At 37.9% G+C, this 25966-nt stretch overlaps 4 protein-coding genes across 5 annotated transcripts; 2 read left to right on the forward strand and 2 right to left on the reverse strand.

Moving 5' to 3' along the window:
- Positions 1-1091: 1091 nt before the first annotated feature.
- LOC127961937 (protein C19orf12 homolog) lies at positions 1092-4134 on the reverse strand. Its single transcript, XM_052561254.1, has 3 exons — positions 3776-4134; positions 3189-3366; positions 1092-2538 (listed from the first exon to the last, which is right to left on the reverse strand). Exons 1-3 carry the CDS (start codon positions 3995-3997, stop codon positions 2273-2275), a joined length of 666 nt encoding a protein of 221 aa, XP_052417214.1. The 5' UTR covers positions 3998-4134; the 3' UTR covers positions 1092-2272.
- An 868-nt stretch (positions 4135-5002) lies between these two features.
- LOC127961938 (tumor protein p53-inducible nuclear protein 2) lies at positions 5003-8621 on the forward strand. Of its 2 annotated transcripts, none has more exons than XM_052561255.1 (4): positions 5003-5081; positions 6348-6506; positions 6848-6974; positions 7795-8621. In XM_052561255.1, the coding sequence occupies exons 2-4, from the start codon at positions 6377-6379 to the stop codon at positions 8021-8023; spliced, it is 486 nt and encodes a 161-aa protein (XP_052417215.1). In that variant the 5' UTR covers positions 5003-5081; positions 6348-6376; the 3' UTR covers positions 8024-8621. The 2 variants fall into 2 exon arrangements, with proteins under 2 accessions (XP_052417215.1, XP_052417216.1); XM_052561256.1 differs by having other exon boundaries at positions 5041-5132.
- zgc:162297 (uncharacterized protein LOC555865 homolog) lies at positions 8611-13128 on the reverse strand. Its single transcript, XM_052561253.1, has 6 exons — positions 12602-13128; positions 12442-12524; positions 11307-11487; positions 11062-11212; positions 10802-10929; positions 8611-8856 (listed from the first exon to the last, which is right to left on the reverse strand). The coding sequence occupies exons 1-6, from the start codon at positions 12672-12674 to the stop codon at positions 8666-8668; spliced, it is 807 nt and encodes a 268-aa protein (XP_052417213.1). The 5' UTR covers positions 12675-13128; the 3' UTR covers positions 8611-8665.
- A 66-nt stretch (positions 13129-13194) lies between these two features.
- ccne1 (cyclin E1) lies at positions 13195-19343 on the forward strand. The gene is made up of 12 exons (XM_052561252.1): positions 13195-13567; positions 14033-14086; positions 14233-14320; positions 14407-14469; positions 15135-15298; positions 15594-15729; positions 16549-16695; positions 16873-16968; positions 17068-17202; positions 17963-18074; positions 18181-18338; positions 18572-19343. The coding sequence occupies exons 2-12, from the start codon at positions 14070-14072 to the stop codon at positions 18686-18688; spliced, it is 1233 nt and encodes a 410-aa protein (XP_052417212.1). The 5' UTR covers positions 13195-13567; positions 14033-14069; the 3' UTR covers positions 18689-19343.
- Positions 19344-25966: the final 6623 nt, after the last annotated feature.

A 25966-nucleotide genomic window follows, 5' to 3' on the forward strand; every position in this document is an offset into this window, starting at 1 on the left:
GACGGCGAGCTTGAGCGGGGAGTTCTTTGGCGTGAGTGAGCAGGAGTAAGTATTCTGATTAATTATTTTGTATAGTATTTTAAAATGTAACGCCAGTACGCCATATTAAGTTAATTGCCTGCAAGCTTCTCCTCCTGTCTGTACGGTAATGAGACAGAGAGACGAGTGGTTATGACGCAATCGTTAGCCTATTTTTTACAAAAACTATTTATACGGGGCCATAATGTAACATAGAAGATAATGGAGCCCTTTATACATTGTCGTGTATCTTTAGAAATAAATAATGGACAAACGGAGTCTTTAAACGCCTCAGATGTAAAGTTATTCGCTGTCAAAGTGACGCCAAAATGAATGGGAGTCAATGGGAATGCTAACGCAAGTGAAGTTCTGCTAAAAGATGGCAGCCCCCACCCGACTTCAACTTCCGGTCGAGTTCCTTGCCCCCTGGTCAAGAACAGCGAGCGCTGTTATGATGTTTCTAGCAACGTATTTCCAATGCCTTCTCTCTCTCTCCCTCTCTCTCTCTCACACACGCATATGTAGTTTACAGGGACTCTCCATAAACGTAACGGTATTCTATACTGTATATCCCCATTCTCTACCTCTATCCATCACGGAAAATGCATGTTTAAATTTTCTATTAAACACCGTATAGTATTTTTTTAAAGCCATTTGGTTTACGAGGGCACAGTAATTGTCCTCATAAACCTTGTTAACATTTTAATACCCATTTCAGATATTTATAAACCATATACAAGAACACACACACAGGGTAACCAAACGTCCCGGTTTCCTATTGCTGAAAAATAACCTGTAAGTGTAGGAAACAGTTACGGCTCGTATCAATATTTTATATGCAGTTATAAGAGAGGGAGAGCAGTTATATTAGGCGCGTTCCACTTGAAGCACCGCTGCACGCACAGAATGATCACCTGTATGACATCAAAGTACCGCGAGAGCGATTCGAATGCATTGGATATGTGTGCGCTTTCATATCGCTCTCGCGGTAATGTCATACAGTGATCCTTCTGTGCGTGCAGCTCTGCTTCAAGTCGAACGCGTCTATCAACTTCGTGCGATTGCTTCTGGAATTCGCAGGTTGTAAAATCGTGTCGTATATCATCTCGTCCGTACGATTTTCAGATAAACTCACTCGTGCCGTGTGCGTGGACATACGATCTTCCGACCATCCGAATTCGCACCGTGTACGCCCGCCTTAAGTTGGCAAAATAACTAGCTAGCCACACAAATAAACTAGCAGTAGTGACTGACCAGTCACTAATCAATGTTATCTAGTGAAACAATGATAAAATATTAGAATATGATCTGTATTTTATTCTAATGTTAATCTACTTTACTGCTAGTCTCATACAGACAAACTAACACATAGATTAACATACATTTCAACACATTAATCCACAAAACCATGCCACCTTCATATTTAAATTGCTCTGAAATATAAACATGATGCTTTGAATGCATACTGATACATGTGTATTTGCCTTAATAATGTAACTGTATGTCATATACATCCAGAGGCCCTTGACAAAGTGGACCTTAATGATGTAGGCCAACAGTTTGTATCTGTAAATGAAAGACGTAGGCATCTGTTTGGAAAGTTTAGATAAAATGTGGAAAGTAGCCATAATGGAGTTATACTTATAAGTAGAATAAAGATGTTTTTTTTTGCTTTGTTTTTTGGTTTATTATTATATGCTCCAAAAGTTCTCAAAGTCTACCTCTTGCAACAGTGTTTTTTGTAAGTATAAATAGGCTACTTTACTGACATAGTAAATTATTTTAGTTTGTTAATAAACCATATGGTTGTTTAGCATTTCAAATTCCCAGGTATTAATGTGAGTGTAATGGAGGGTAACTAGTGTTTATAACAGAAAAGGGTTATTCTATTTATTTATTTAGATTTGTTTCCTTGTGGCAGAGTATTTTTTGTTAGTGTAAATACTAATGTACATAATTTATGTTAATTTGGTTGTATAGCATTACACAGTCTCAGGTTTTTATTTTTTATTTTTTGAGAGTGCATTTTTTAGATTATACAGTTATACTAGCTCTTTAGGGACAGTATGGTATATCAGGGTCAGGATACAATATAATGAGATGAAGTAGATTCACTTCTGTATTGTGATATTCTTTGGTGTCCCCACCAAAGCTGAGACCAAACCTACGCCCATGATTTCACCCCCCCCTTTAAAAAAGATGCTGCCCAGGAGCTCCAGAGAACCTCTGGCTGTTGACATTAACCCTCTAGTGGTCAGTTTCCATACTGCACCTCAGCCTTGAGCTCTTTTGTGGCATAAGTGAGAATAGCAGCAAGCACCTGCTCTTGCAGAGTGACACTGCCCATAACCAGAGCAATAAGGCCAGCCACGTCTGTCCAGTTAAGTGTGCCCAATGCACCCATGACATCAGAGTACAGTTTCTCCTTATATTTTGGAGGCAACTCCTTGATGATCTCAGGAAGAGGTTTGAATTGGCCACTGGTCATCCATGTTCCTAAGAGACCTCCCAAAGTACCACCTAGAGTAAAACAATATTATAATATTATAAATAAAAATATAACATTAAGAGATGCACAGAATATGATTCCTATTTTATTTAATCATTTACTATTATGTATACAGTGGTGGCCAAAATTATTAGAACACTCTTTTTTTACCAGCTAAAACAATGGTTTTAAGTCAGTTATTTATTTCTGGTTTCTTGAAGCAACTTGGAGATGTTGCCACAGTTCTTCTGGATTGATTCTGTCTCAGTTTCATCTGTTTCTTCATGTCACTCCAGACAGACTGATGATGAAGAGATCAGTGTGGAGCACTGGCTGCTGTCAAACATTAATCTCTTTATTACAGTTAATGGCAAAATGGATGTAAACTGATTTTTTTCCTACTGATGCACTACAGCAAAAGATAGAAATAACTCACTTGAAACCAGTTTTTTTGCAAGTGAAAATGTTAGTGTTCTAATAATTCTGGCCAGCACTGTATTTGTAAATGTAACATATTTGACATTTGATCTTGTTTGGTGTTGATGAAGGAGTAGCCTTGCTGAAAACAAAAATGGTTGAGTAACACAGCACTAGGCTATTAAAGAAGATATTATAACACCACCCTGTGATGAAAGTAGATGAAAGTTTGTGGACTGCATGGAAAACAGAGGCATGATCTTACCAACAGCTATTCCGGCTGGGCCTCCGACCATTCCCCCTACAAAAGCACCTCCACCAGCCGCTGCAGCTCCCTTTCCAGAGCTCTTCACGGCCGCTTTCATCTTCCTGCTGGCCGAGACCTCACAGCAAAGCTGCATAACATCATCCACTCGACTGCTCATTATGATGTCAAGAGAAACCTGGAAATAAACACTAATGGATCATTTGCCCTTTTACACACAAATGAGAAGAACAGAAACGCACACTGATATGCAAACGTAAATGAAGTACTTTAATCAACGAGTCGCCCATTCACATGCAACATCTCAGAACATTATCAACTATTTCATGATATGCTAATTTAATTGCTCACAGTAATACAGCCTTCATTTAGATTTCATTATTCCGTTAGCAAACAATGGAAAAATAAGTGCAAAACTGAAAACACTTTTTAGAAATATGTTAGATATTTTTTTTATATATAAAAGAAAAATAATAATTAAAATATAAGCTATAATTTTAAAACATGTAAAACTAAATATATAAAAATTTTCAGATCATTTTGTCATGTTTTGATATGATAAACATTGATTTTTTTTCAAAGCGTACCTTTACTTCTTTAAAGAGGAGCTTGCAGACGCCTGTTCCAGTCACTCTGGGTGAAATCAGTGAGGGATTGCTCAAGCAGGCTACATTTGCACACGTCCGCAGTCTGTTCATCTGATGTAGAGCTGATTGCCTTGTGGGTCCCCTCCCTTTAATTTGTGTTACCACCGTGACAATATTAATATGTACATGACACACAACACATCTCACACTCGGAAAATTCATTTTACAGATTCGTTTTGCATATATGCATCTAGGCCTCCTCAAGATCCTGTCAGCTCCAAGATAGTCATCCAAATGAGGTTAATAGGCCTATATAATTCATTTTAAAATTTAATTACTAGGAGATGTTTCTCATAAAGTGTGTTGGGGGGGGGGGGGGATAAAGATAAAGAAGTAAAATAAAAGAATTGGCAGTGGCTCTGGTTATTCAGAAGATTCCCCCACACTGTTTTGGCCTCTAGAGGGACACATTCCATTTGTGTGGTGTGTGTCACAACACCACCCTTTAAAGTGACAGAAGAAAGAAAGAAAGAAAGAAAGAAAGAAAGAAAGAAATATTTAGGCTGCAGAAGCAAAATTGTTTTTTTGTTTAAAATGTTTTTTAGTATATGTATCAAAAGCATAAACAACAACAAAAAAGGTTTTAAATAAAAGGTGGAGTGGTGGCAGGGTTGGCATAATCATTTAGAAAAATGCATAAATAAACAAATCCATAAATGAATACACTAATTTTACAATGTCCATCTGTTTAGTTCCTGTTATTCAGTGTGGTAGGTTACAAGAACTTAACATTACAAGTAGGTAATGCTATTACTACACTGCTACTGCCACCTAGGGGAAAATTGTAATATAACAGCGAAAACTTTCCCCATATAGCCTACCACACAGTGCAAAAGAAAAAGAATTACAGAGTCTAAGACAATGCTACACTCGGTTTGTTAGGCTCAGTTTAAAGACTTAGCCTGGTGTTATAAATGTTGCCTACATTGTGCATCACCATGGTCACTTGGCCAGTCAGTTTGACAGTGAGCAGGAGGTAAGTCGTCCAGACAGCGTCTGCGGCTGTGAATAAATAAATGAAAAATTCTTAATTGTTGTAAGATATCTGTGAACACATGTGAGACATCCAGAAGGCCTATGTATTTAAACAAGAACATCCGCAAGTGTGAACACCACTGACGCCAAGCCTTTTGGGCGGAGCTAGTCGACGTCAAGTCGAGTACAGTCAAGAACAAGTGGGAGGAGCCTCGTGTACATAAACAAGTACAGACTGTACACCGACGGGAGCGACTGCGACACAACAAAGGTAAAACAGAAGCATCCAAGCTGCAAAAAATATTTTCTTACAGCTAATAAGGTGGGCAAACCTTAGACGTTATTATAACGCTTTTAATCGCATTTTATTGAAGTGTCAAATTCCTTATGGGTTTAAGATAACCTGTTACTGTGTTTTGTTTTCTCGAGAAAACTGCACTGATCTGAACACTTAAATTAAGCTGATTTTTATTTTATTTTATTTTGTAATTAGACACTCGAATATTTTTTAAAAACTATTTATTAGTATATTCAAATGTGTCACTGAAACTTTCTGAAGGACAATATAGACAAAAGCAGTGTGTCTGTTATTTTTTTCTTATTTCATTAATGTCGTTAGTTTCTTCGATAATACGCCTATATGATTATTCTCATGTTTATGGTGGAGTTAGTTCTGCAGGTAATAAGAATGTACAGTCAGCTCTTGATTGTAAACAAGTCTAGATACTTTACATGGTCAGGGCTACAGCTGATCACTCCTTCCTGTCCCATTTCACTGACGTGTATTGGGGATATTTTTAGGGTATTATTAATAAACATAACAGTGTTTAGTTTTTGACCGATGATTTTTAAACCGACCAAGAAACATCGTAAACTCGTGTAAAAATAAAAAACAAGTCATTGCTATTCAAAGCAGTAATATATATATATATATATATATATGTGTGTGTGTGTGTGTGTGTGTGTGTGTGTGTGTGTGTGTGTGTGTGTGTGTGTGTGTGTGTGTGTGTGTGTGTGTGTGTGTGTCTGTGTCTGGTCGCAGTTTGTGTCTGTACACTGGGCTCATAGAATCAAGTTACAAAATAACTCGTAGTTTTTACCTTTAGCATAGCAGGATGGCGTGCCTGCACATATCTGATCCTGTACAGGGGTTTTTGATGATCTGATTCTGATTCATATATGAATTTAGTCTATAATCAAGCTAAATTTATAAAGGAATTCCAGACAATGTTAAAAATAAGTAATCTGTGGAAGGGAACACCATGTCTCAGTTCAACCAGCTGATACGTGCCAAGTGCATGAGTTGTACCAGGCCAGCACAACATGACCTTACATTTTTTATTAAGTAAAGCTGTCTACGGTGTCTGATGTGACACCTGAAACACTTAGCACGTTACTTTCCATCAACAAGTTCCAACCACCAGAAGGAAAGACACTTGCATGCAAAATATCTTACTGCAAGGAAAATATTGCATTGGGGGTCGATTCCACTAGAGGGCAACATAACTCTTCATTGTTTTTTTTTTTTTTTTAACAGATAGCATTCTTACAAATCCATCACAGAAAATGATCAGTAGAATCCTTGCACAGCTGGTGGGAAGAGAAGAGAAAGACAGCGATGTTGCAGAAGAGACTGATAACTGTGCGGACCTCCTCGAGTTTGATGATGGAGAGTGGGTTATTATAAAGATGCACGGTCAGTTATTTTGGCTATACTTTTCAAGTATTGATAAAATGTGACTGATTTTTACTGTGCAGTAATGATTGGGTTTATTGATGTAAATAGTAATCACATCATAGCAGGCTCATTTCTAGTCTGTGTATTTTATAGTGGATATACAAGGAAACAACCTTCATGATTTTGTCTGAATGTAGCCGTGTGGATTTATTGCATACACTTGTTTATATTTACAGTCTTAAACTCATCTTTGTGGCAAACATACCTTTGTGACAACTAGTCCCAGTATCTCTCACACTGTATAGCTGACTCACTCTAGTAATGCTGTTGAACTGAAGTCATTTATGCTTCCTGTGCAGAGAATCAGTCCCTCGGCTCCGCTGACACAAACAGTCTTGAGAACCTGTTGATCGAGCACCCCAGCATGTCTGTATACCAAATGAGGCATGACCAGGAAGAGCCTGAAGAAACGGAGGACATGGCTAGGTACATTTAACAACAACTACAAATTTTAAGCGAGTATAATTTCTAGTGCTAATATTCATTATTTAAATAACTATATTGCTCAAATGACTTTTTATAATGATTTTAAAAAAGTCTCATGCTCAACAAGGCTTCAACTGATTAACAATACGATAAAAACAACAATTTTGTGAAATATTAGTAAAAACAATAGCTGTTCTTTTTTAATATAAAATGTAACTTATTCCTGGCAGAATAGATTTATGTCATTTATTTCAGCAGCATTCCTTTAGTCTTCATTGTCTCATTCTAATACCATTTTGGAAACATTTATTGTTATTAATTTTGAAAACAGATTAGCTTAGTAAAGGCAATTGTGCTTAATATATTTTTATTTTTTTGGGAACCTGTTATTTAATCATTTGTTACTATTCATGTAAAGTTCAAAGTGGCAGCACTTATTTGAAATATTAATACATTTTTTGACCTTATTGTCAATTTTGATTTAATGCATCTTTAATGAATAAATTGTATTTATTTTAAAAACTAAAACTGTAAATCCTACTGGCCCCCATGGTAGTGTAAATAAGATCATCTATTAAACAATATATTATATATATATATATATATATATATAAAAAAAAAACATACATACACATAAGCTAGGTATGTGGATTGAGTTTGAGAGTCGCATTTCATATGGGCCACATTTATGACTCCAGGCAGCACAAAAGTCATACCCGTATATTAACAAATCCATTGATGTCACACTGATATGTAACCTATATATCCATGTTGTAAGTGTGGTTATGTTGGCTTGTGATTTGTCAATCTACCCCTTTAGGCCTGTGCCCATCAGACGTCACGTTTCTTGGCGGTTAGCTGCATGGGGCAGCCCCTTGCCCTGCAGCACCATTCTGCTCTCAGTGCAGCGTGCCAGAGTCTATAATGGGCACAGAAAGCTGACCCGTGGTGCCCTCAACAGGCAGAACCTCGCAAGAACACGCTATTCACCTTCAGAGCGCCACTATGGCTTCTTCAAACAGCCCACTCAGCGTCTGTACAACTATTGATAATAATCAATCGCATCTGAAACCACTGAACAGCCAGCCTTGATAAATGAATAGTCGTTTTAAAGGGGTATGCTTGCAAATCATGCCATAAAACCATTCCCCTGTGAGACATTTTGATAAATGCAGTGTGTTATTATCTTAGGGATAAAGCCTCACTGATAGGCCCGACACTGTAATAACTCGGAAAAGCATGTGTTACAAAACTGCAAGTAAGCTGCATTAATAGTCTAGGATTTTAACGTTTTTAAACAGTGTAATGATGTTTCGTGTGCTTCTATTTTAGCTTAGCTGTGATTGTTGCATGCATATTAAGAGAAAGAAAAAAAGATTCAGTGTTGAAGCCTAAAATAAACTGTACTGTACAAAGCAATGCATTCTTTACATCAAATATTAAGGTGAAAGTCTACCTTAATTTTGCTCACATGACAAAGCGATATGCTGTGATTTACTGCCAGTGATTCATATTGTTATCTGATTCATAACTGTTGTTTGACTCTGTATATTTAAATGCCTTTTTGGTGTTGCTTTATTTTTTATCTTCAAGAACGTATTTGATAAAACCTTTAAAAAAAAGTGAAAAATAAACATTTAATCTTAACATTGCATTTGTTTATTTTTTTCCGTGCAACTGAATTACAACAGTTACTTCTGAAGTTCATGCATCTTCCCCATGAACCTTTTGACTCTCTCAGGATCCACACCATTTGCCCAGTGACCTCCTTTCTTGAAATGAGAGCCTATGATCATGGCACTTGCTTGAAGGTAGTGCTCCACATTATCATGGGTTACGCCAGAGCCGATGAGAACAGGGATCCGGACGGACTGGGTAACCTCTGTCACACAAATAGGGCTCAGAAAACGGGTCAGCAAAACATGAGTGTGAGAACATCTTTCTGCTACATGCATGCATAAAAATACAAAAACATGTTGTTCCTTCATTGTAATGAGGATTCTGGCAGACTGTGGCTCATCCTCCATCTGACAGCTTCCCCAGTCCAATGGATCAGAACTAAGGGAGGCAATAGGCACAAGTCCAAAAAAGGCAGCAGGGCAGTGGCAGACTAGGCTGGGCCTGGTTTTCATGCCTGTGTTTACAGCCTTCCACGATCACCAGCCATCTGGAAGTGGGATTTAAAATAGCTGGCAGTGCTGGTGTCTATGTTAGCCCATACAAGGCCACTTGTTTTGAGGGAGGCCAGGAGACTATGTGGCATCTTTCTGCCTGAAGGACACCACTGTTTTTAAGGATTTATACACCTGTCTGATGTGCTCCATTAGATATTAAACCGGATTAACCTCTAAATTAGCAGATTAACCTCTGAATGGGACTGAACACTGAGAGCGTATCACAGAAGTGCATTAGTGTTAAAACTGTACAGCTTTGCTCACCTGGGAACATTTGTTTGATAAACAATACAGTAAAAACTTTAATATTATGAAATGATGCCCAATTTAAAATAACAGATTTCAATATAATATATTTTAGTTATTGATTCCTGTGGTGGCAAAGCTAAATTTTTAGCAGCAATTACACCAGTCTTGTGTGACATATCCTTTAGAAATGATGCTGCTTTGCAGCTCAAGATAAAGAATTAAATAAAATCTTATTATCAATGTTGAAAACCGTTTTGCTGCTTAATATTTTTTTGGGAAACCTTGATATTTTTTTAAGCATGTTTTGATTAACATAAAGTTAAAAATAACTATTAATGAATTGAATCAATGTAAAAGTCCTAACATTTTGTGTAAAAGTATTCATTTTCTATTTACAAAAAAAAAAAAAAAAAGTTAAAGGCAGTGTCGGAGTGTAAAGGGACACAGGAAAGCAAAAGGCTAAAGTCCTGTTAACTCAAGCATCACGCTGGTCACATGAAAGCCCTCAAAAACTGTTTGTGCATGTGTGGCACCATACACATGCTGTTGACCATATATTAAATAGGTCTTTTGCAGGCTATAGTTCATTCAATTCTTTTTTTTTTGTATGATAAACTGATCATGATAAGATACCTTGACGAATGATGTTTGCATCAGTAAATGTATAATTACCAATAGTTCGATTTTATTTTGTGAGCTGTTAGGAAGCTGCAGACAAATGTCAAGATGACATGAGATAAAGGTGGGTTGTACAGTGCCAGATCAAATTTGCCTAATTCAAACATGCACAGCATACTAGGATGGCCACAGTATGGCCTAATACAGTACATCAAATACAAAAGTTATACTACAGTTAAAGAACATTTCAGGTAAAAGACCTCAACCTCTTCTATCCTCAAATATACATTACAATACATATTACTAAAGGTTTCTGTTCAAAATAAACTTTGAACTTCCTATTCATTTGTTTTAAACTTTGATAAGAAGAAATGTTTCTTGAGCACCAAATCAGTATATTAGAAGCTTTTCTGAAGAATGGAGCAATGACTGCTGAAAATTTACCTCTGCCATCAAAAGAAAAGAAAAAAAAAAGAAAGAATTTTTTTTAAAATATACATTAAATCCTGTAGAACAGAAATATTTTAAATTGTAATAATATTGAATAATATTACAGTTTTACTGTATTTTTGATCAAATAAATGCAGTCTAAGTGAGCATAATAGGCGTCTTTCGAAAACTTGCCAACTTTTAAATGCTGTGCATCGAATAGTATAAGAGGACATATTGGATAGCATCACAATTTACCTAATGATACGATGAAGGTGTAGTATGTAACATAAAAATGCACAAACCACTTTTACAGTCACATTAAAGTGTATCAAGCCATTAGACTGCCAGACTCACCCCTCAGTTCCTCTGGATCGGCCTGCGCTCCAGTGGCAGTTCCTGTGATGATGACTCCATCAGAGAGGAAGAACTCAGCTGCTTGGGCCGTCTCAACTATGCTGACATCTGAAGTTAGGGCATGAGCACTGTAATGACGGTTTTCAAATATAACTAATGTGATCATGTGACACAATAACACAGAAACCACACTGTGTTGTGCCTCTTTTAGAGCTCTGTGGCCAGCCAGCTGCATGCAATGTACTCATATCAGATCATACCTGTGCTTCTTCTTGATGTCTGTAAAGATCTGAATGTGCTCTGCTCCAATGTGTTTGCGGTAGCGCAGCAGCTCACCAGCGCATGCATTTAACAAGCCTTCATCTGCAACATGTGAGAACACAAACCCTTCTGCACGGATGAAATCCAGCCCTGTGAAGTTGTTAATATTCAATAAATATCTTGTCAGAGAACACTTGGGTTTGAAATGACATGTCGTTGATGGCTTGTACAGTCATGTGAACACCTGAGGCCAGGGCAACAGCCAATGCCAATTGGTTTGCAGCTGAGAGAATCTGAACACCAAGCGGCCAAGATGGATACAGGCGCCTGACTGCTGCACACACAGCTGTCATAGATGCACACACTTCTGGACCCACCTCAAGGGTGTATGGAATATCATGCATGTTTTCAATGATCAGCCCATCCTGCCATAGACAGAATTGTCTGAAATTAGCAATAACATTTAGAGCACACTGGCCAGAAACACAACTGACAAAGGTATTGGTGGACAAAGGACAAAAGGTATATATTGTCTAATGTATGCAAGACTGTTTTCGTGTAATTTCGTTCAGACACGTTTAAAATAACATGGAAAATATCTCCTAAAGAAAGCTAGGTTTATGAACCTTGCAGGCACCCGTACTGGCTAGAAGCGACGAGAAGTCAGTCCAAAGACTGTTCTGACTCGATTCCATTAAACGGTTCTTTTGAACAGCTCGTTACAAAGAATCGGTTGGAAAGTTCTTACTAAAACTTTACAACAAAGCCATATGGCACTTTCGGTATTACATTAATAAAGTTCTTTATTGCAATTTCATGTTCAGTCATTATTTATGTGTAAACCAACGAAAGATAATGGTCTGATTGTGATTATCGCGCTTGTGACTGACTGGCAATATTTTGTCCTTCATCAGTTGAAAGAAAATAGTTAGAAAGGTGATTCCATTCCAACGATATCATTCCTCTGTGTCGTTATCGTTATAAACTAGTTTGGACATACCATATTCTCCATATAATTATTATTAAACCGTTATTATTAATAACTAACAACTGTCATGGTTATGCATTTTAATTAACTTTTTTCCTCATCAGTCCAATCCTAGGTTCACTATGAAATAAATACTCCCGAGTTCGGACATGTAGAAGATGATTCTCGTTTCAGTGAGTCAGATGACTCGAGAACCGCTCGGACAGAATCTCACCGGTTCATGAATCGTTTTAAACCGATGCCAAGATTCGACACCTGAAAAGATTCAAATGATTCGTTCACGAACCAAGCACCCCTAATACTTAATAAACTTCAGAATGTGAGAAAGCGCATTATGATTATAATTGTATGATTATGTATACGTTACATTTCACTTATATTGAACACGTACAAGTCCTGCGCGGTGGTAAATCTCTGCCTCTCGACAAGCCTCCTCTGTGATCTCAGAGATAGCTGCGCGGCTCAAGGGGGCTCCTGCAAAAGAAATACATTAAAAGTTCAGTATTTCTTCTCTTTCAAGTTTGTTCTGGTGACATAAATACGTTATTTACCTGGCAAGGCTCCAACGTGAATCATACCTATGACATTTGATTTTAAGCGACCGAAAAGGTTGAAAAACTTCATTTCTTCAGTGAACAAAACCCAGATTTGTGTGTTTTGATGGTCATGTGACTGGTCAAAGGTTAGATAGAAAGTACGGCTCTAATGACAACACCCTAGCCACATGTAATACATCCTCTACATGGGCACGTAGAATAAACACATTTCATACTAATATATTTAAAATGCTGCTGTATACTGTAGTATATCGTGTATTTCTAAGGGGCGCCCGCAAACTGATTTGCCTGCGTAACGTTAACCCTTTGCAGCTACTGAACCAGAAAAAAAATAACTATATTACCGTGACAACACTTGACATCTCAAACGGCCATCCCAGCACAGCCGAAACATTGCATTTTATATGTCACTATCAAAATAGCGAGATAAAATCCAACTATTTAGCCCAAATACTCGGATTGTTTACTTTTTGAGCCTGCTAGCCATGTGCTCAACGTACTTCCGCTACCTCACCTCGGACTGCCCCCAAGTGACGTCACCAAACACACCCCTTATTTTGCCGGCAAAATGTTCACGTTTCTAAACTTAGTTTTATTGACATTAAATATTTGAAGTGTAACGTGGGGATTTCGCGTGCCCGCTCCGTGCTGCTGTCAGTCCCCCCGCGTCACCGATCGCAGGGCTTCGCTGTTGTTATATCAGAGCAGAGCGGGGATTTTAAATGACCCGCGTTCACGGCCCCTTAACGACTGCTGGCGGGTTATAAGACAAGGCGCAAAGATACTGGCGCCAGCTCAGAGCGAGAGGACTGCGGAACACAGCACAGCTTAGCCATATGCGCCCTGCTTACCTCTTACTGGAGCGGTTTTACTAAATAATGACTTGTGTAACACCATCCTAACTTTAGCATTAAAGGACATCCGTGGAGAGAAGGCATTTTCAGAGAGCATCACAGGAAGGTACGTGCATTGCACAATCGTGGGGTTATTGTTAAAGATCGGTAAAAGTAACAGTAAACACGTAAGATACATTAAAAGGGTTTGGGGAAGCAAATTTGGGAATATCGGATTGTACAGTCTTTTGTTTCTTACAGAGAGCGGGTTCAATGTAATGAGTAATAATGATTGGCTCGGCCATTTTCTGACTCCTATGGGTAGAGCAAAGCAAACGTGTATTTTTAATACAAACGATTGAAATATGAGCGTGCAGTGCAGAAACTTTGAAAATATAGAATGTGAAGTGAAAATGTCTGAGCTTTTGAAGTGATTAGTTGTGATTTTCGTGTAGTTTTGACTTCTTGAACATTGTGCCCAGCTCTACTTCCCCGCGCCCAAAGCGCTTTGTGAAGATTTACTTGCATGAGGGGGTTGGGATTAAACGCCTCAAATCGGACATTTTTATAAAGTAATATTTTTATGTTTTAGGCTCTCGACACTCAAGAAGGTCACACGCGGGGATATCATGCCAAGCAAGAAAGTGTAAGTTTCGGTTTCGTGTCTTTTTTAAGGCGGTTTTGACATCGGTGTGCATGGAAAAGTTGCAGCAGCGAGTTAGCCCAGTTAGTGACTTCCACGGAGTTTCAGGCCAATGTGAAAAATGTAACGATATTATGTTTTCGATGCAGGCTACGAACAGAGCAGGTTAACACTACAGATGAAGCTCCTCCAACTGCTTCAGTGCGTCCCAGGAAGAGGAAAGCAGACGTGGCTATTGTAAGGACACCGTTCTTAAACTAATACTTGCATACTACAAACTCAGACAGATGAAGTCTCTGACTGTTTGGTTTTTGAATTTACAGCATTTACAAGATCCAGATGAAGAGATCACAGAGATGACCAGAAAGAAACCATGTGCTTCCCAGGTATAAATGAGTCTTGACTGGTGTGTGTGTGTGTGTGTCCATAGGCCTCGCCAGTCATGGCATATCAGTGACCTTAAACTTATTCCACTTTCATTTTTAGTTTCTTCTTTAGATTGCGGAGTAATGTATAATGTGACCTGTGTCCGAAATGTACTGAAATTATTCAGTATCATCTGTGATAATGTATACGTAAATTTTGAACCTAATTTCAAGGCCATAACAATGTTTTGGACCAACCCTAACTTACCTTAAAATCTTTCTTTCACTGTTAAAAACTGAAGTGTTTGGTCCTTGTAAACAATATATCTGGCTGTCTTGATATATTTTCGACTGATTGCTAAGGTAGGCCAGTCTAAAAATGGAAGTTTTAAACATTTTGACAACAAAAAGCAACATCAAGTTTATTACATGTCTCTGCTGATCACAGACCTGCATAACAAAGGTATCATACCATATCACTACCATTTTATCGTGAGTGGTTAAGGTTAATAATATCTCAGCTTGAATTTACATGGCAAGCTGTTTTTGTGTCATGGAAGGTCCTTTTCAAAATGCCTTTGAAGCCTGTCCTAGTTGAAGAGGGTGGGCTGTTGTATTTGTTTATATCCGTTAGAGCGCTTACCCATTTTTTTTTTCTTCTCCTCTCCTCTTGTCCTCCTGCACAGGCCTGCTGGAATCCCGACACTGGTTACACAAGCCCATGCAGGCGGATCCCCACACCTGATGAAGTCGAGGAACCGGTTGCTGTTAGCAGCGTGGGATTCACACAGTACGCCTCAGAAAACATCTTCATCACCCCTACGCGCTCTACCCCTCTGCCGGCCCTCTGGTGAGATATTTATGACTTTTGAACTTTTAGCTATGTTAGAATGACATGTCTAAATATTTGCCTGTAGAATATATTGTCTGGCAAGAATCTTTAATACAGCCTTATTGACTATCCTGTGATATGCTTGGTGTTACATGCAAAAGTTAACATTCTAGAGATGTCAACATCTGCATTGATCTTCAGCCCGAACCACTTAGTTTTATTCATTTAGACAATATGTTGCTTTTGGTCTATCATATCCGTTGTGTTTTGGAACATTACATGCATTGACTTTCAATATTGTAATTTCACATAGCTGGGCAAGCAAAGATGACGTGTGGAACAACCTTCTCAGAAAAGACCAACTCTACCTGCGAGATACACATGTTATGGAGAGACATCCAAATCTTCAACCTAAAATGAGAGCGATTCTGCTGGATTGGCTAATGGAGGTTTGTAATCACTGTTTAACCATTCACACGTCTCAATCTGATCTCCCTTAGAGGGGTGGAGACACCAAAAGTTCCTTCATTCTTTTCTAAACCTCAAGTTGTTTACAAATCCTGAGAACTTGGGGAACAGCCTTTTCTTAAATTAAAAGCTAACTACAAGTACAGCCCAATGTACACTTCGCTTTTAATGCAAACACTCCATCCATTTGATGGCATGCCTGATCAACACATGTAGAAAATAACATTTCATCCTTGTGCAGAGTTTGTTCCGTCCAGGAACTGATTAAAAAAAAAAAATAAATCTATATAATGTATACATTTGATGCATATTTTATGTATTGAACACTGCAACAATGGTATTTGGCTGAAATTTAGGACCAGCTTAATATCAACTATCTAGGTAACGCTGTGAATGTTGCCTTGCTCAAGGGCACCTAAGTCGTGGTATTGCCGGCCCGAGACTTGAACCCACAACCTTAGGATTAGGAGTCGAGCTTTCTAACCATTAGCCACGACTTCTGAACTATGCTGAAGATTAAATTTATGTCATAATAGGGGTTAAATGGTAGATGTATTCGTAACGAAAATTGTCATGACTCTTGTCAGTTTCATTTAAGATGGCTCAGATGTGTACTGCATTTCAGGATCATTTTGCTCAATGTATATCTTGCAACATTTGCACATAAGTGTTTCCTTTGTAAAGGAAGGACTGTCGTAAGGACATGCATGGTTCTGTTAAATTTTACAAACATTGAATAAAAATGGCAAACAGCACAATAGTTCTGACTAAAATTATTATTATTATTATTTTTTTTCCAGGTTTGTGAGGTTTATAAGTTACACCGAGAGACGTTTTACTTGGGTCAGGATTACTTTGATCGCTTCATGGCCACACAAGACGATGTTCTCAAAACAACACTACAGCTCATAGGCATCTCCTGTCTCTTCATCGCTGCCAAAATGGAGGTGTGTTTTACTTGTAGATGCCTTTTATATTTCAGCCTGAACTTTGGAGAAGAATTATATTATCCTTGCAGTGTAAATTTGCAATTTGGGTACTTGTTTGTAAAAAAAATGGAGGTGCTGCATTTGTCACAATGTTGTAAGCTTGAAATGTAATTAGACTTGTGTATTTCTCCGAAGGAAATTTACCCTCCTAAGGTGCATCAGTTTGCTTACGTTTCTGATGGGGCCTGCACAGAGGATGACATTCTTAGCATGGAGATTATCATCATGAAGGTATATTATCTTCATTTAATCTGTACTGTGCCTAAACCTGCAGCCCTGCTGCTTGTATGATGTATTGGACTACTCTTTACACCATTTCTTGTTCTTCAGGAGTTGAATTGGAGTTTGAGTCCTTTAACCCCGGTGGCTTGGCTCAACATCTACATGCAGATGGCCTATCTGAAGGAGACCGCTCAAGTTCTCATGGCCCAGTACCCACAGGCTACATTTGTGCAGATTGCAGAAGTAAGACGGCACAATTAATCACATTAAAATCGCAATATGGTGTGTGACTATATTTACTGCAAAAGGCTCGGATTCAATTAAATTTATATTCTGCACATGTTGTGTCTGCAGTGTGAAGGCTTCAAACCGTTCCACAGGCTACTGATTTTAGCTTTCTTAAAGCTGCTCCCAGTATATGAATGCACCCTACAAAGTCCATCTGTAGCGCTGCACTGAAAATGTGCTTTAAGGGCCTAATCCACCCAAAAAAATGATGTCATTTACTCATCCTCATGCAATTCAAAACCTGAATTCTGTGGAATGTGAAAGCAGTTTTGAGACATGACTGTTTGTGTTCATGCAATGGATGTTACTTGTGTTCTTCTGTGGAAGATGATATTTTGAAAAAAGTCATAGATGTTTGGAATGGCATGAGGGTGAGGAAATAATGACAATTTAATTTTAGGTGTCCCTTTTGACAACAGAACTCTTCCAAATTGCTTTTTAAAAGAATCTAACCCTAGACATCGTTCAGTACGAGTTACTGTTACACAGTTGGAAAATTTTGTGATCTCCACTCTGAAATTCCAGGGGATTTTGTTAGTTTTTCTTTGAAGGGCTTGAAGGTTGAAAGTTGTGAACCTACAGACAAAACGTTAGTGTTTGCAAAACTGAAATAAAAATCACAGATAGAAAATCAGACTTCTTTATAACCTTGTGTTATGGATGTCTCTTTCTGTTATGATTTACTTATTGTGGCTTTGTCTTGTATGTATTGTAGCTTTTGGATCTGTGTATATTGGATGTAAGAAGTCTGGAGTTCTCTTCTGGTCTTCTCGCAGCCTCTGCACTCTTCCACTTCTCTTCTCTAGAGCTAGTGATGAAAGTTTCAGGTATGATTTTTGTGTGAATTTCTTCTCAATGGCTCAATTTGAGCATTTACATCACAATTTTTTCTTAAGGAACTGGAAGTGACCTTTTTGATTTCTTTGGTTTCAGGGCTGAAGTGGTGTGACTTGGAGGAGTGTGTGAGATGGATGGTCCCTTTCGCCATGTCAATCCGTGAAGCAGGCAGCTCGCCCCTCAAAACATTCAAAGGAGTCGCAGCAGATGATCTGCACAATATCCAGACCCATGTGCCTTACTTGGAATGGCTGGTAAGTTTACTTGTGTTTTAAACTTCTTTTTGCTTAGTTTGTCTTAAATTGGATTTTAGCTCGTGTGTGTGTGTGTGTGTGTGTGTATTCATGTACAAACACAAATTGGGCTTGAACATTAGCATCTATCTTGTTCTCACTACAGAATTTTGCATACATTTTTTCCAGCCGCAACACTTGTTTCATTCATTCCTCTGGCCTAAAGGTTTCTTGTTTCTTGTCTTATTTTTCAGGGAAGAGTGCACTCGTATCAGCTAGTGGACATTGAGAGCAGTCAGAGGTCTCCAGTTCCCTCTGGAGTGCTCACACCACCACCCAGCAGTGAGAAGCCCGAGAGCACCAGCTCCTGACTGTTAATGTATGGAATAGGACCCGACCCTGACTGATGCGTTTAAATCAAAATCAACAAATCAATGGCATTACTGCTTGAACCCAAGCATCAATTCACATGCATAAGACTCAAGACCAAAAAGTCCTATGCCGCCTCCTTTTTTTTTTTTTTTTTTTTTTTATTATCTCCTTTATGCGAGACTTGCAAGACATGAAATACTTTTTTGTTTTAATGGTCCAAAGGTTTGGTGTCTTTATTTTTATTTTTATTTTAAGTTTCCAAATGTAGACTACCTGCCAAAATCTCAGAGCTGCTGCTGGCTCTGATTGCTGCTAAAAGAGGGTGGGACTGGAGCAGATGGAAAGATGACCACAGAGATCCCCACACAAATATGGGCATGGGTTTCTGGGGCTCAGGTTGCCATTTGGACCAGGAAATCCTGACAGGTTGTCTCTCGAGTCTCCAATGCCAGAAAGGACCGGAGAAATCATCGGCTTCAGAAGCTAGGACTCGGTTTTTATATTTTAAGATTTTCCTCTGGTCGCCTCCCAAGTGTTTGTAACCAAATTTGACCGGTCACTTTTATATAGGTTTATTTTTAAACAAGATGCTGCTACATTTCTCTATATCATATGTCTAAATAAAGCCACTGTCTCAGACAGTTTTTACGTAAACCATGCTGATTTGTTTCTTAATTTGTATAAATTACTAATTATTGTGTCTTTATTTTTAAATGTTGTAACATAAAGTAAACATAAGTTTTTCGTATGTTTACAATAACATTTTAATAAAAAAAAAAAAGCTTTGTTTAACCATTATACATTTGTCAGTGAAATGACAGGAAAAAAAGAGCAACTGTAGAAATTAAGGCATTGCCAAAAATAAAACATCATTTAGTTGGCAACTATTTTTAATTTCCGAACAAGGCTACACCCTGCAGTGCGCTGCATTCAACTTAATGCGAAAAACTCAAGCGTGTGTAATTTGACATACATGTAAAAAAGCAGCCTAATTTGGCTGTTAATGGAACTGGAATAATTGCATTAGGAACAGCCTTATATCTAAGTTGATCTGATTATTAAAGAGCAATCCATGCAGTTTGGTTAAAAATATGTGCACTTACAAGCTGCTTTACAGCATCTATGAAACCTTACAAAATGGTGAACAGGGCCTGTAATGGCTGTCTCTCTCGTGCATCTACATACACAGTGCCCTCTGCTTGCAGTCTGAGAACGAGTGTTACAGAGAGACCTAGGACATGATCCACTAGATGTCAGTGTGATGCTTTGTCTGTCACGATCAGAAGGCTGGACTGGAGGTCTGTGAGCTCCTCAACAGCTGCTGCTGAGACAAGGCTAATTCATTACATAGCACACTGACAACACTCTGCTGCCTTGCTCTGGCAGTGTTTGGGTGCTGTGCTGGTGACTGGAATCTGCTTAAGGCAATTTGGGTTTTGGCTTTATTATTTCAGTTATTGAAAATGGCAAACTCCTGAATATGCTTTGCATTATTTTAGTGAAACATTACAAGCGTACGTCATTTCAATGCATACGATTCTCAAACAATGACCATTGTGTATCATACAATGTAGACCGAGGCAATTATGAAAACCTCATGTTTAATGGCAGATTAAGCAGTTGATAATAAAAGGGGTTTGGAGAAGAGGTACATGAAAGCTTCTCAAACTCCAAGCTTTCTGTCCCTCATGCTAAGCTCTTAACCTTGCTGTGGATGACCGTGAATGGAGCACCACGTCACTGGTCTGTATTTAACAATGTGGCAGCAGGATGGCTACCATGCAGTCTCTTAAAAGAGCTGTATGGAGGTCAACGTTGAAGAGGAGGAGGGGTCTTGCCCCAGCAGACAGACCCTGGGGGCCGGGGGGCCCTCAGGCAGGCAACAGCGCAACAGCTGTTATGTGCTCAATGGCCCCTTTTGTTCTCTCCGCGCAGACGCTGGTGGCAGCAGCAGCAGGTGCCCATTGGATGATCTCCCAGCCACCACCGCCAAAAGTCACACCTAGTCTGAGCTCTGTGTCCCCTGTCTGCCACTAATATTCATAATGCCATGAACTACTGCGACACGAACCAATAAAGAGTTCTCGAAGTTAGTTAAAATAATGAGAACTGGTTTCAATGCTGATTGTATTGTTTTACATTTTTAATTGTTTAGGATGAAGAACGTTTCGAAGCAGTTTGGTCCTCAAGAAGAAGCTAGTGTGCGTTTCATTTTTTTAAATCTGGCTTTTTTAGAGCTGTTCTGTAGTCCCATCTGGTTGTTAAAGAACAATATCACTAATGTTTACAGTCATTCATATGGCAGATGTATTGAAATAGTAATATATATATATATATATATATATATATATATATATATATATATATATATACACACACACACACACACACACACACACACACACACACACACTGTATATATTTTACATTTGAGTTTTGTCATCACTGATTTTTAAAATAGATTTCAGAATAAAAATGCATTTTATTTTACCCATTTGGAAATTGTGACTCCATGTTACCACCAAGACAATAAACATTTACAGCCATTCATATCACAAATAAACTGAAACACTAAAATAAAAATAAAAAATGAAGCATTCAGTAAGCTTTGTAGTCATGCCATTTAAAAAAAAAGATATACATTTTATTGTCTCCAATATTGGAGTATTGCCCATCAAGTATCTAATAGATAATATTTTTGGATGAGGTAAAATTATGTTAGTTACATCTTTGGTTGGTAGGTAACTCTTAGTTCATTTAAATGTGTGAAAGTCACTCCACTCAGTAGTGGAGAAGACACAAGAACAAGTTTCTTTTCAGACCAACAATAGGGTCAGCTCTCCAGTCCTTGAGTGAATAGCTTGTTTGTAATTGTTAATTGAGTAGTTCAGGTGCTGCCAGGGTTGAAATGTATAATCAGCCTACATGCATTAATGAGTTTGTGTTGTGTTGTTCTGTCTCCTGTATGACACGGGCTGGGGAGTAAATTGTTTTTAGATAATTCATTTAGATGACTCAGTTTTAGGCAAAATAAACGTGCTTTTCTCGGGTTGTTAGTGAGCCATCTTCATCAAAAGCCCCCTACGGTTCATAGAGGTAGCGGGGGCTAAAAGCTATATTCACACAACTTTTCTTCAGTTCAAATGAGAAAATTCAATCTTCATTGTCTCATTTTCACTGAGAACAGTTCAACTAATGGAGTAGAAGTGTTTTCTTTTAATACAATATTGTTATAATAAAAGGAAAAACATGGTTAAGTGGGTCTCTTTATACAGTATAGTCTTATAATCATCACCCCCCACTCCAAAAAAAAAAAAAAAAAAAAAAAAATTGTTATCCCAGTTGCCAGTCACTACTTGTTTTTAAAATAGATTGTAAAATAATAATAATAATAATAATAAGATACTGTTCTTGTGTCTGGCTGTCCTGGTATTTGCAGCTCTGAAGCACCAGCCAGATGGCAAAAGTTGAAAAAAGGGATAACTTGGATGAGAGGGATCTAGAGAGTGATTTTCTGAGCCCTTTTCCTAACTCTGGGGGTAAACAGTCCTTGAAGGGTGGGCAGGGGAGCACCAATAATCCTTTCAGCAGTCTGAACCATTCTCTGAAGTCTTCTGATGTCTGATTTTGTAGCTGAACCAAACCATTATTGAAGTGCACAGGACAGACTCAGTGACGGCTGAGTAGAACTGTTTCAGCTGCTCCTGTGGCAGGTTTAACTTCCTCAGCTGGCGAAGGAAGCACAATCTTTGTTGGGCCTTTTTAACGATGGAGTCAATGTGAGTGTCCCAATTCAGGTCCTGAGAGATGGTGGTTCCCATGAATCTAACTCCACTTCAGCCACAGTCCTGTCTATGATGGTGAGTGGGGGAAGTGCAGGGGGGGGGGGGGGGGGGTTCCTAGGTTTCCATGATCATCTCCACTGTTTTGAGCGTGTTCAGTTCCAGGTTGTTAAGACTGCACCAGACAGCCTGCTGCTAAACCTCTTGTCTGTAAGCAGACTCGTCGCAGTCCTGGATGAGACCGATGACTGTAGTGTCATCTGCAAACTTCAGGAGTTTGAGAGAGTGGTCTTTTGAGGTGCAGTCGATGGTGGACAGGGATGAACAGTACTCTGCAAAAGTCTTAGGCCACTATTATTTTCACCAACAAATATTGTTTTAAGTTACTTATTTCTATCTTTTGCTGTAGTGTGTCAGTATATCGGTTTACATTTCCAAACATTATTTTTGTCATTAATTGTAATAATTTAGTGAGATTTTTGTTTGCACATGGAGTCTGCCAGCAGCCAGTGCTCCACACAGAGATTTGATCTCTTCATCATCAGTCTTTCTGGATTGACATGAAGAAACAGATAAAACTGATAGAGACTCAATCCAGAAGAAATGTGGCAACGTCTCCAAGACACTTCAAGAAACCTGCAAAGCTGCCTGAAAAAGCAATGCACAAGTGCACCTAGGACAAAAGCTTTTTTAACCAAATGTGGATTTAATTTAGTTAAGTTAATAGAGGTTACTTAATAACATCTATTTATTGCATTGTTTTTGATGGCACCCTTAATTTACAGCATTTTTACACAAGTGCCTAAAACTTGGCCGAGTACTGTAGCTTTGCAGGTTTCTTGAAGTCTCTTGGAGACATTCCCACAGTTCTTCTGGATTGAATCTGTCTCAGTTTGTTTTGTTTCTTCATGTCATTCCAGACAGACTGATGATGAAGAGATTAGATCTGTCAGACTTCTTGTGCAAACAAAAATCTCACTGGATTATTGTATTTAATGGCAAAAATAATGTTTGGAAATGTAAACTGATATTTACACAGTACAGCAAAATAGTACAGTACACACACACACACACACACACATATATATATATATATATATATATATATATATATAATTGAAAAATCTTATTATTTTTTATGTACATTATGTATACTGTTTTTGTTTTCTAAGTAAGCCTTTTGCAAATGTAGGCCTTTTTGTTGTTTTAACTTGTCACTCAACAATAATTTACAAAATCTATTAATATCGAAATTGCAATAGTATTAAAATATAGTAATACTATAATTATTATTATAGTACTATATTAGTATATTATATAACTATTTTCATTTCTATATTAATATATTTAGTAAATTACTGTTGTAGATCTTTTCTGAGTGACGAATTAAAACAACAAAAAGGCCTACAATTGCAAAAGGCCTACTTTGCATTCTTGGCTACAAAATAACTTTCTCATCACGTCATTTCAAAGTGACCTCACTTATTAAAAACAATACATTGTTTAAAAAAAAAAAAAATATATATATATATTTTCACCACTCTTATGTCAAGAAGTGTATCCTGTTAGCTGTCAAACTCAACTGTCACGGAAGCTTTCCCGCCAAACCACGTGGCAGCATCTGTTTACACACGTGACTCGCTGAGTGGCGCCCACCTCGACGTCATCAACCAAAGTCAAGAATGGGCGCGAGCACAAATTCATCGTCTCGTGCGCAGAAACAAGAATATGTGAAGTGTGACGAGATTTTAGCGTTTTTTTTAATTATTAATTATTATTATTATTTTTTTATTTATCAGGTAAGTTTCTACCAGCCATTGTTATCAAATGACATTTATTGTGTTTTAGTAAGGTGACACACCCGTGGGTCAGTTCGCTTCAAAAGTATTGCCCCTTATATTTTGTGTAACGTTACGTTAACCTAACCATAGACAAACATAAGTTGCAAACTTTATGTGGAAGAAAAACTGCAATCCAGCAACTTAATTTACCTGCATTGTTTGTGAATATAAGCATGATTAAGCACATTTCAGAATTAAATAAGTGGCTTGCGAGGTATCTCAGGAAGCTGAATTTGAATTGGCATGACGAATAATTATTTCACCCTGGTAACGTTATGTAAAATTAAATTAGCCAATGAATGCTTGAAATTACATATAATAATATATATGCATATGTAGAAATAATTAACCCACATGTTGTTTGTTAAGTTTATGATAACAGGGAATATGAGAAATTAAAGTTAAAGTAAATGTCATTGGAATTCTACTTTATTCAGATTTGAATTGAAATTTTGCATCCTTCAATTCAAATGCTGCACAACTCTGATCATGAGGAAATGTCTGACTGTATAATATATTCCTGTGAAATATTTTCTTGTACTGAAAGGATGCTGTTAGGCAGCAACCAGGCTTTGAAGTCATACTCTCTTCTGTCTTGGCATATGCAAAGATCCTGTACAGAGCGTTCAGACTAGTGTTTGACATATATTAGCATATACACCTTACTCAGGGTTGCTTCATGTTTAGGTTTTGACAGACACGAAGAGGCGGTCGAGAGGGATAGAAGTACAGTGAACGATCAGCTCAATCATTAGAAGTACAGTGTAGCAAATGTACTGTTGTTTAAAAACATAATTATTTTTCAGCCTACAAAATATCTTTATGAAAAAAATAATAATAATAAGTAGACAAAAACTCCATAAAGCAACAAGTTGGGAGCTGTGAAAAACAATAACCACGATTGCGGCCTTTGCTCTTCACCACGTCTACTTGCACAACATATTTTGACCACAAGTAGCCTATGTTTCAGACTTTTAAATAACCAATGGGACACACTTATAACATAGTGCTGTAAAATGTAAATTAAGTTTTTACAGAGATTTATTAACACGTTTCGTACATGTAGTACTTCTAAATTTGTATTCGGTAGTCCCTATGTATCACACAATTTAATTGTGGTGTTTTTACAAAATACACATACATCTCAGCATCAATAAAATATTATACTTTTCATAGCCTCAAATACTCCAGTGTTAGAGATAGTGTGGGATTAGTGTGCATTAAGGGACCTGAGCTTTGGCATTTTTTTAGACCTTGGACGATTTTTGCAAACTAACTTCCTGTCACGTACACATGCTCTCAAGCACCCAAGACTGTAAGTGTGTTTTGGGACAGGCCCAAAGTCTGTCTTGTTTTATGCTGATTTGATCTTGTCTGCCCCCTCGCTCTCATACTCCCCTCCTGTTCAGTTCAGAAAATACACCCACGGACTGCAGTGGAAACCAATGTGGGGGTGTTTGCGGTAAAGCATAATCTGGAAAATGATGCCTTGTAAGTCACCAATACCTATTATGTTTTTAAGCATCACACCATATTCTTAAGTTTGTCTTCATCAACTTGGCATGTTTTTTGATACGTTTCCACAAACATTTGTTCTTAATCTTAAATGTTTTTCTCTAAACGATGACACGTTCCAATAAAGCTTATGAGCCAA

Source organism: Carassius gibelio, chromosome B7 (genome assembly GCF_023724105.1).
Source record: "Carassius gibelio isolate Cgi1373 ecotype wild population from Czech Republic chromosome B7, carGib1.2-hapl.c, whole genome shotgun sequence".
NCBI lineage: Eukaryota > Metazoa > Chordata > Actinopteri > Cypriniformes > Cyprinidae > Carassius > Carassius gibelio.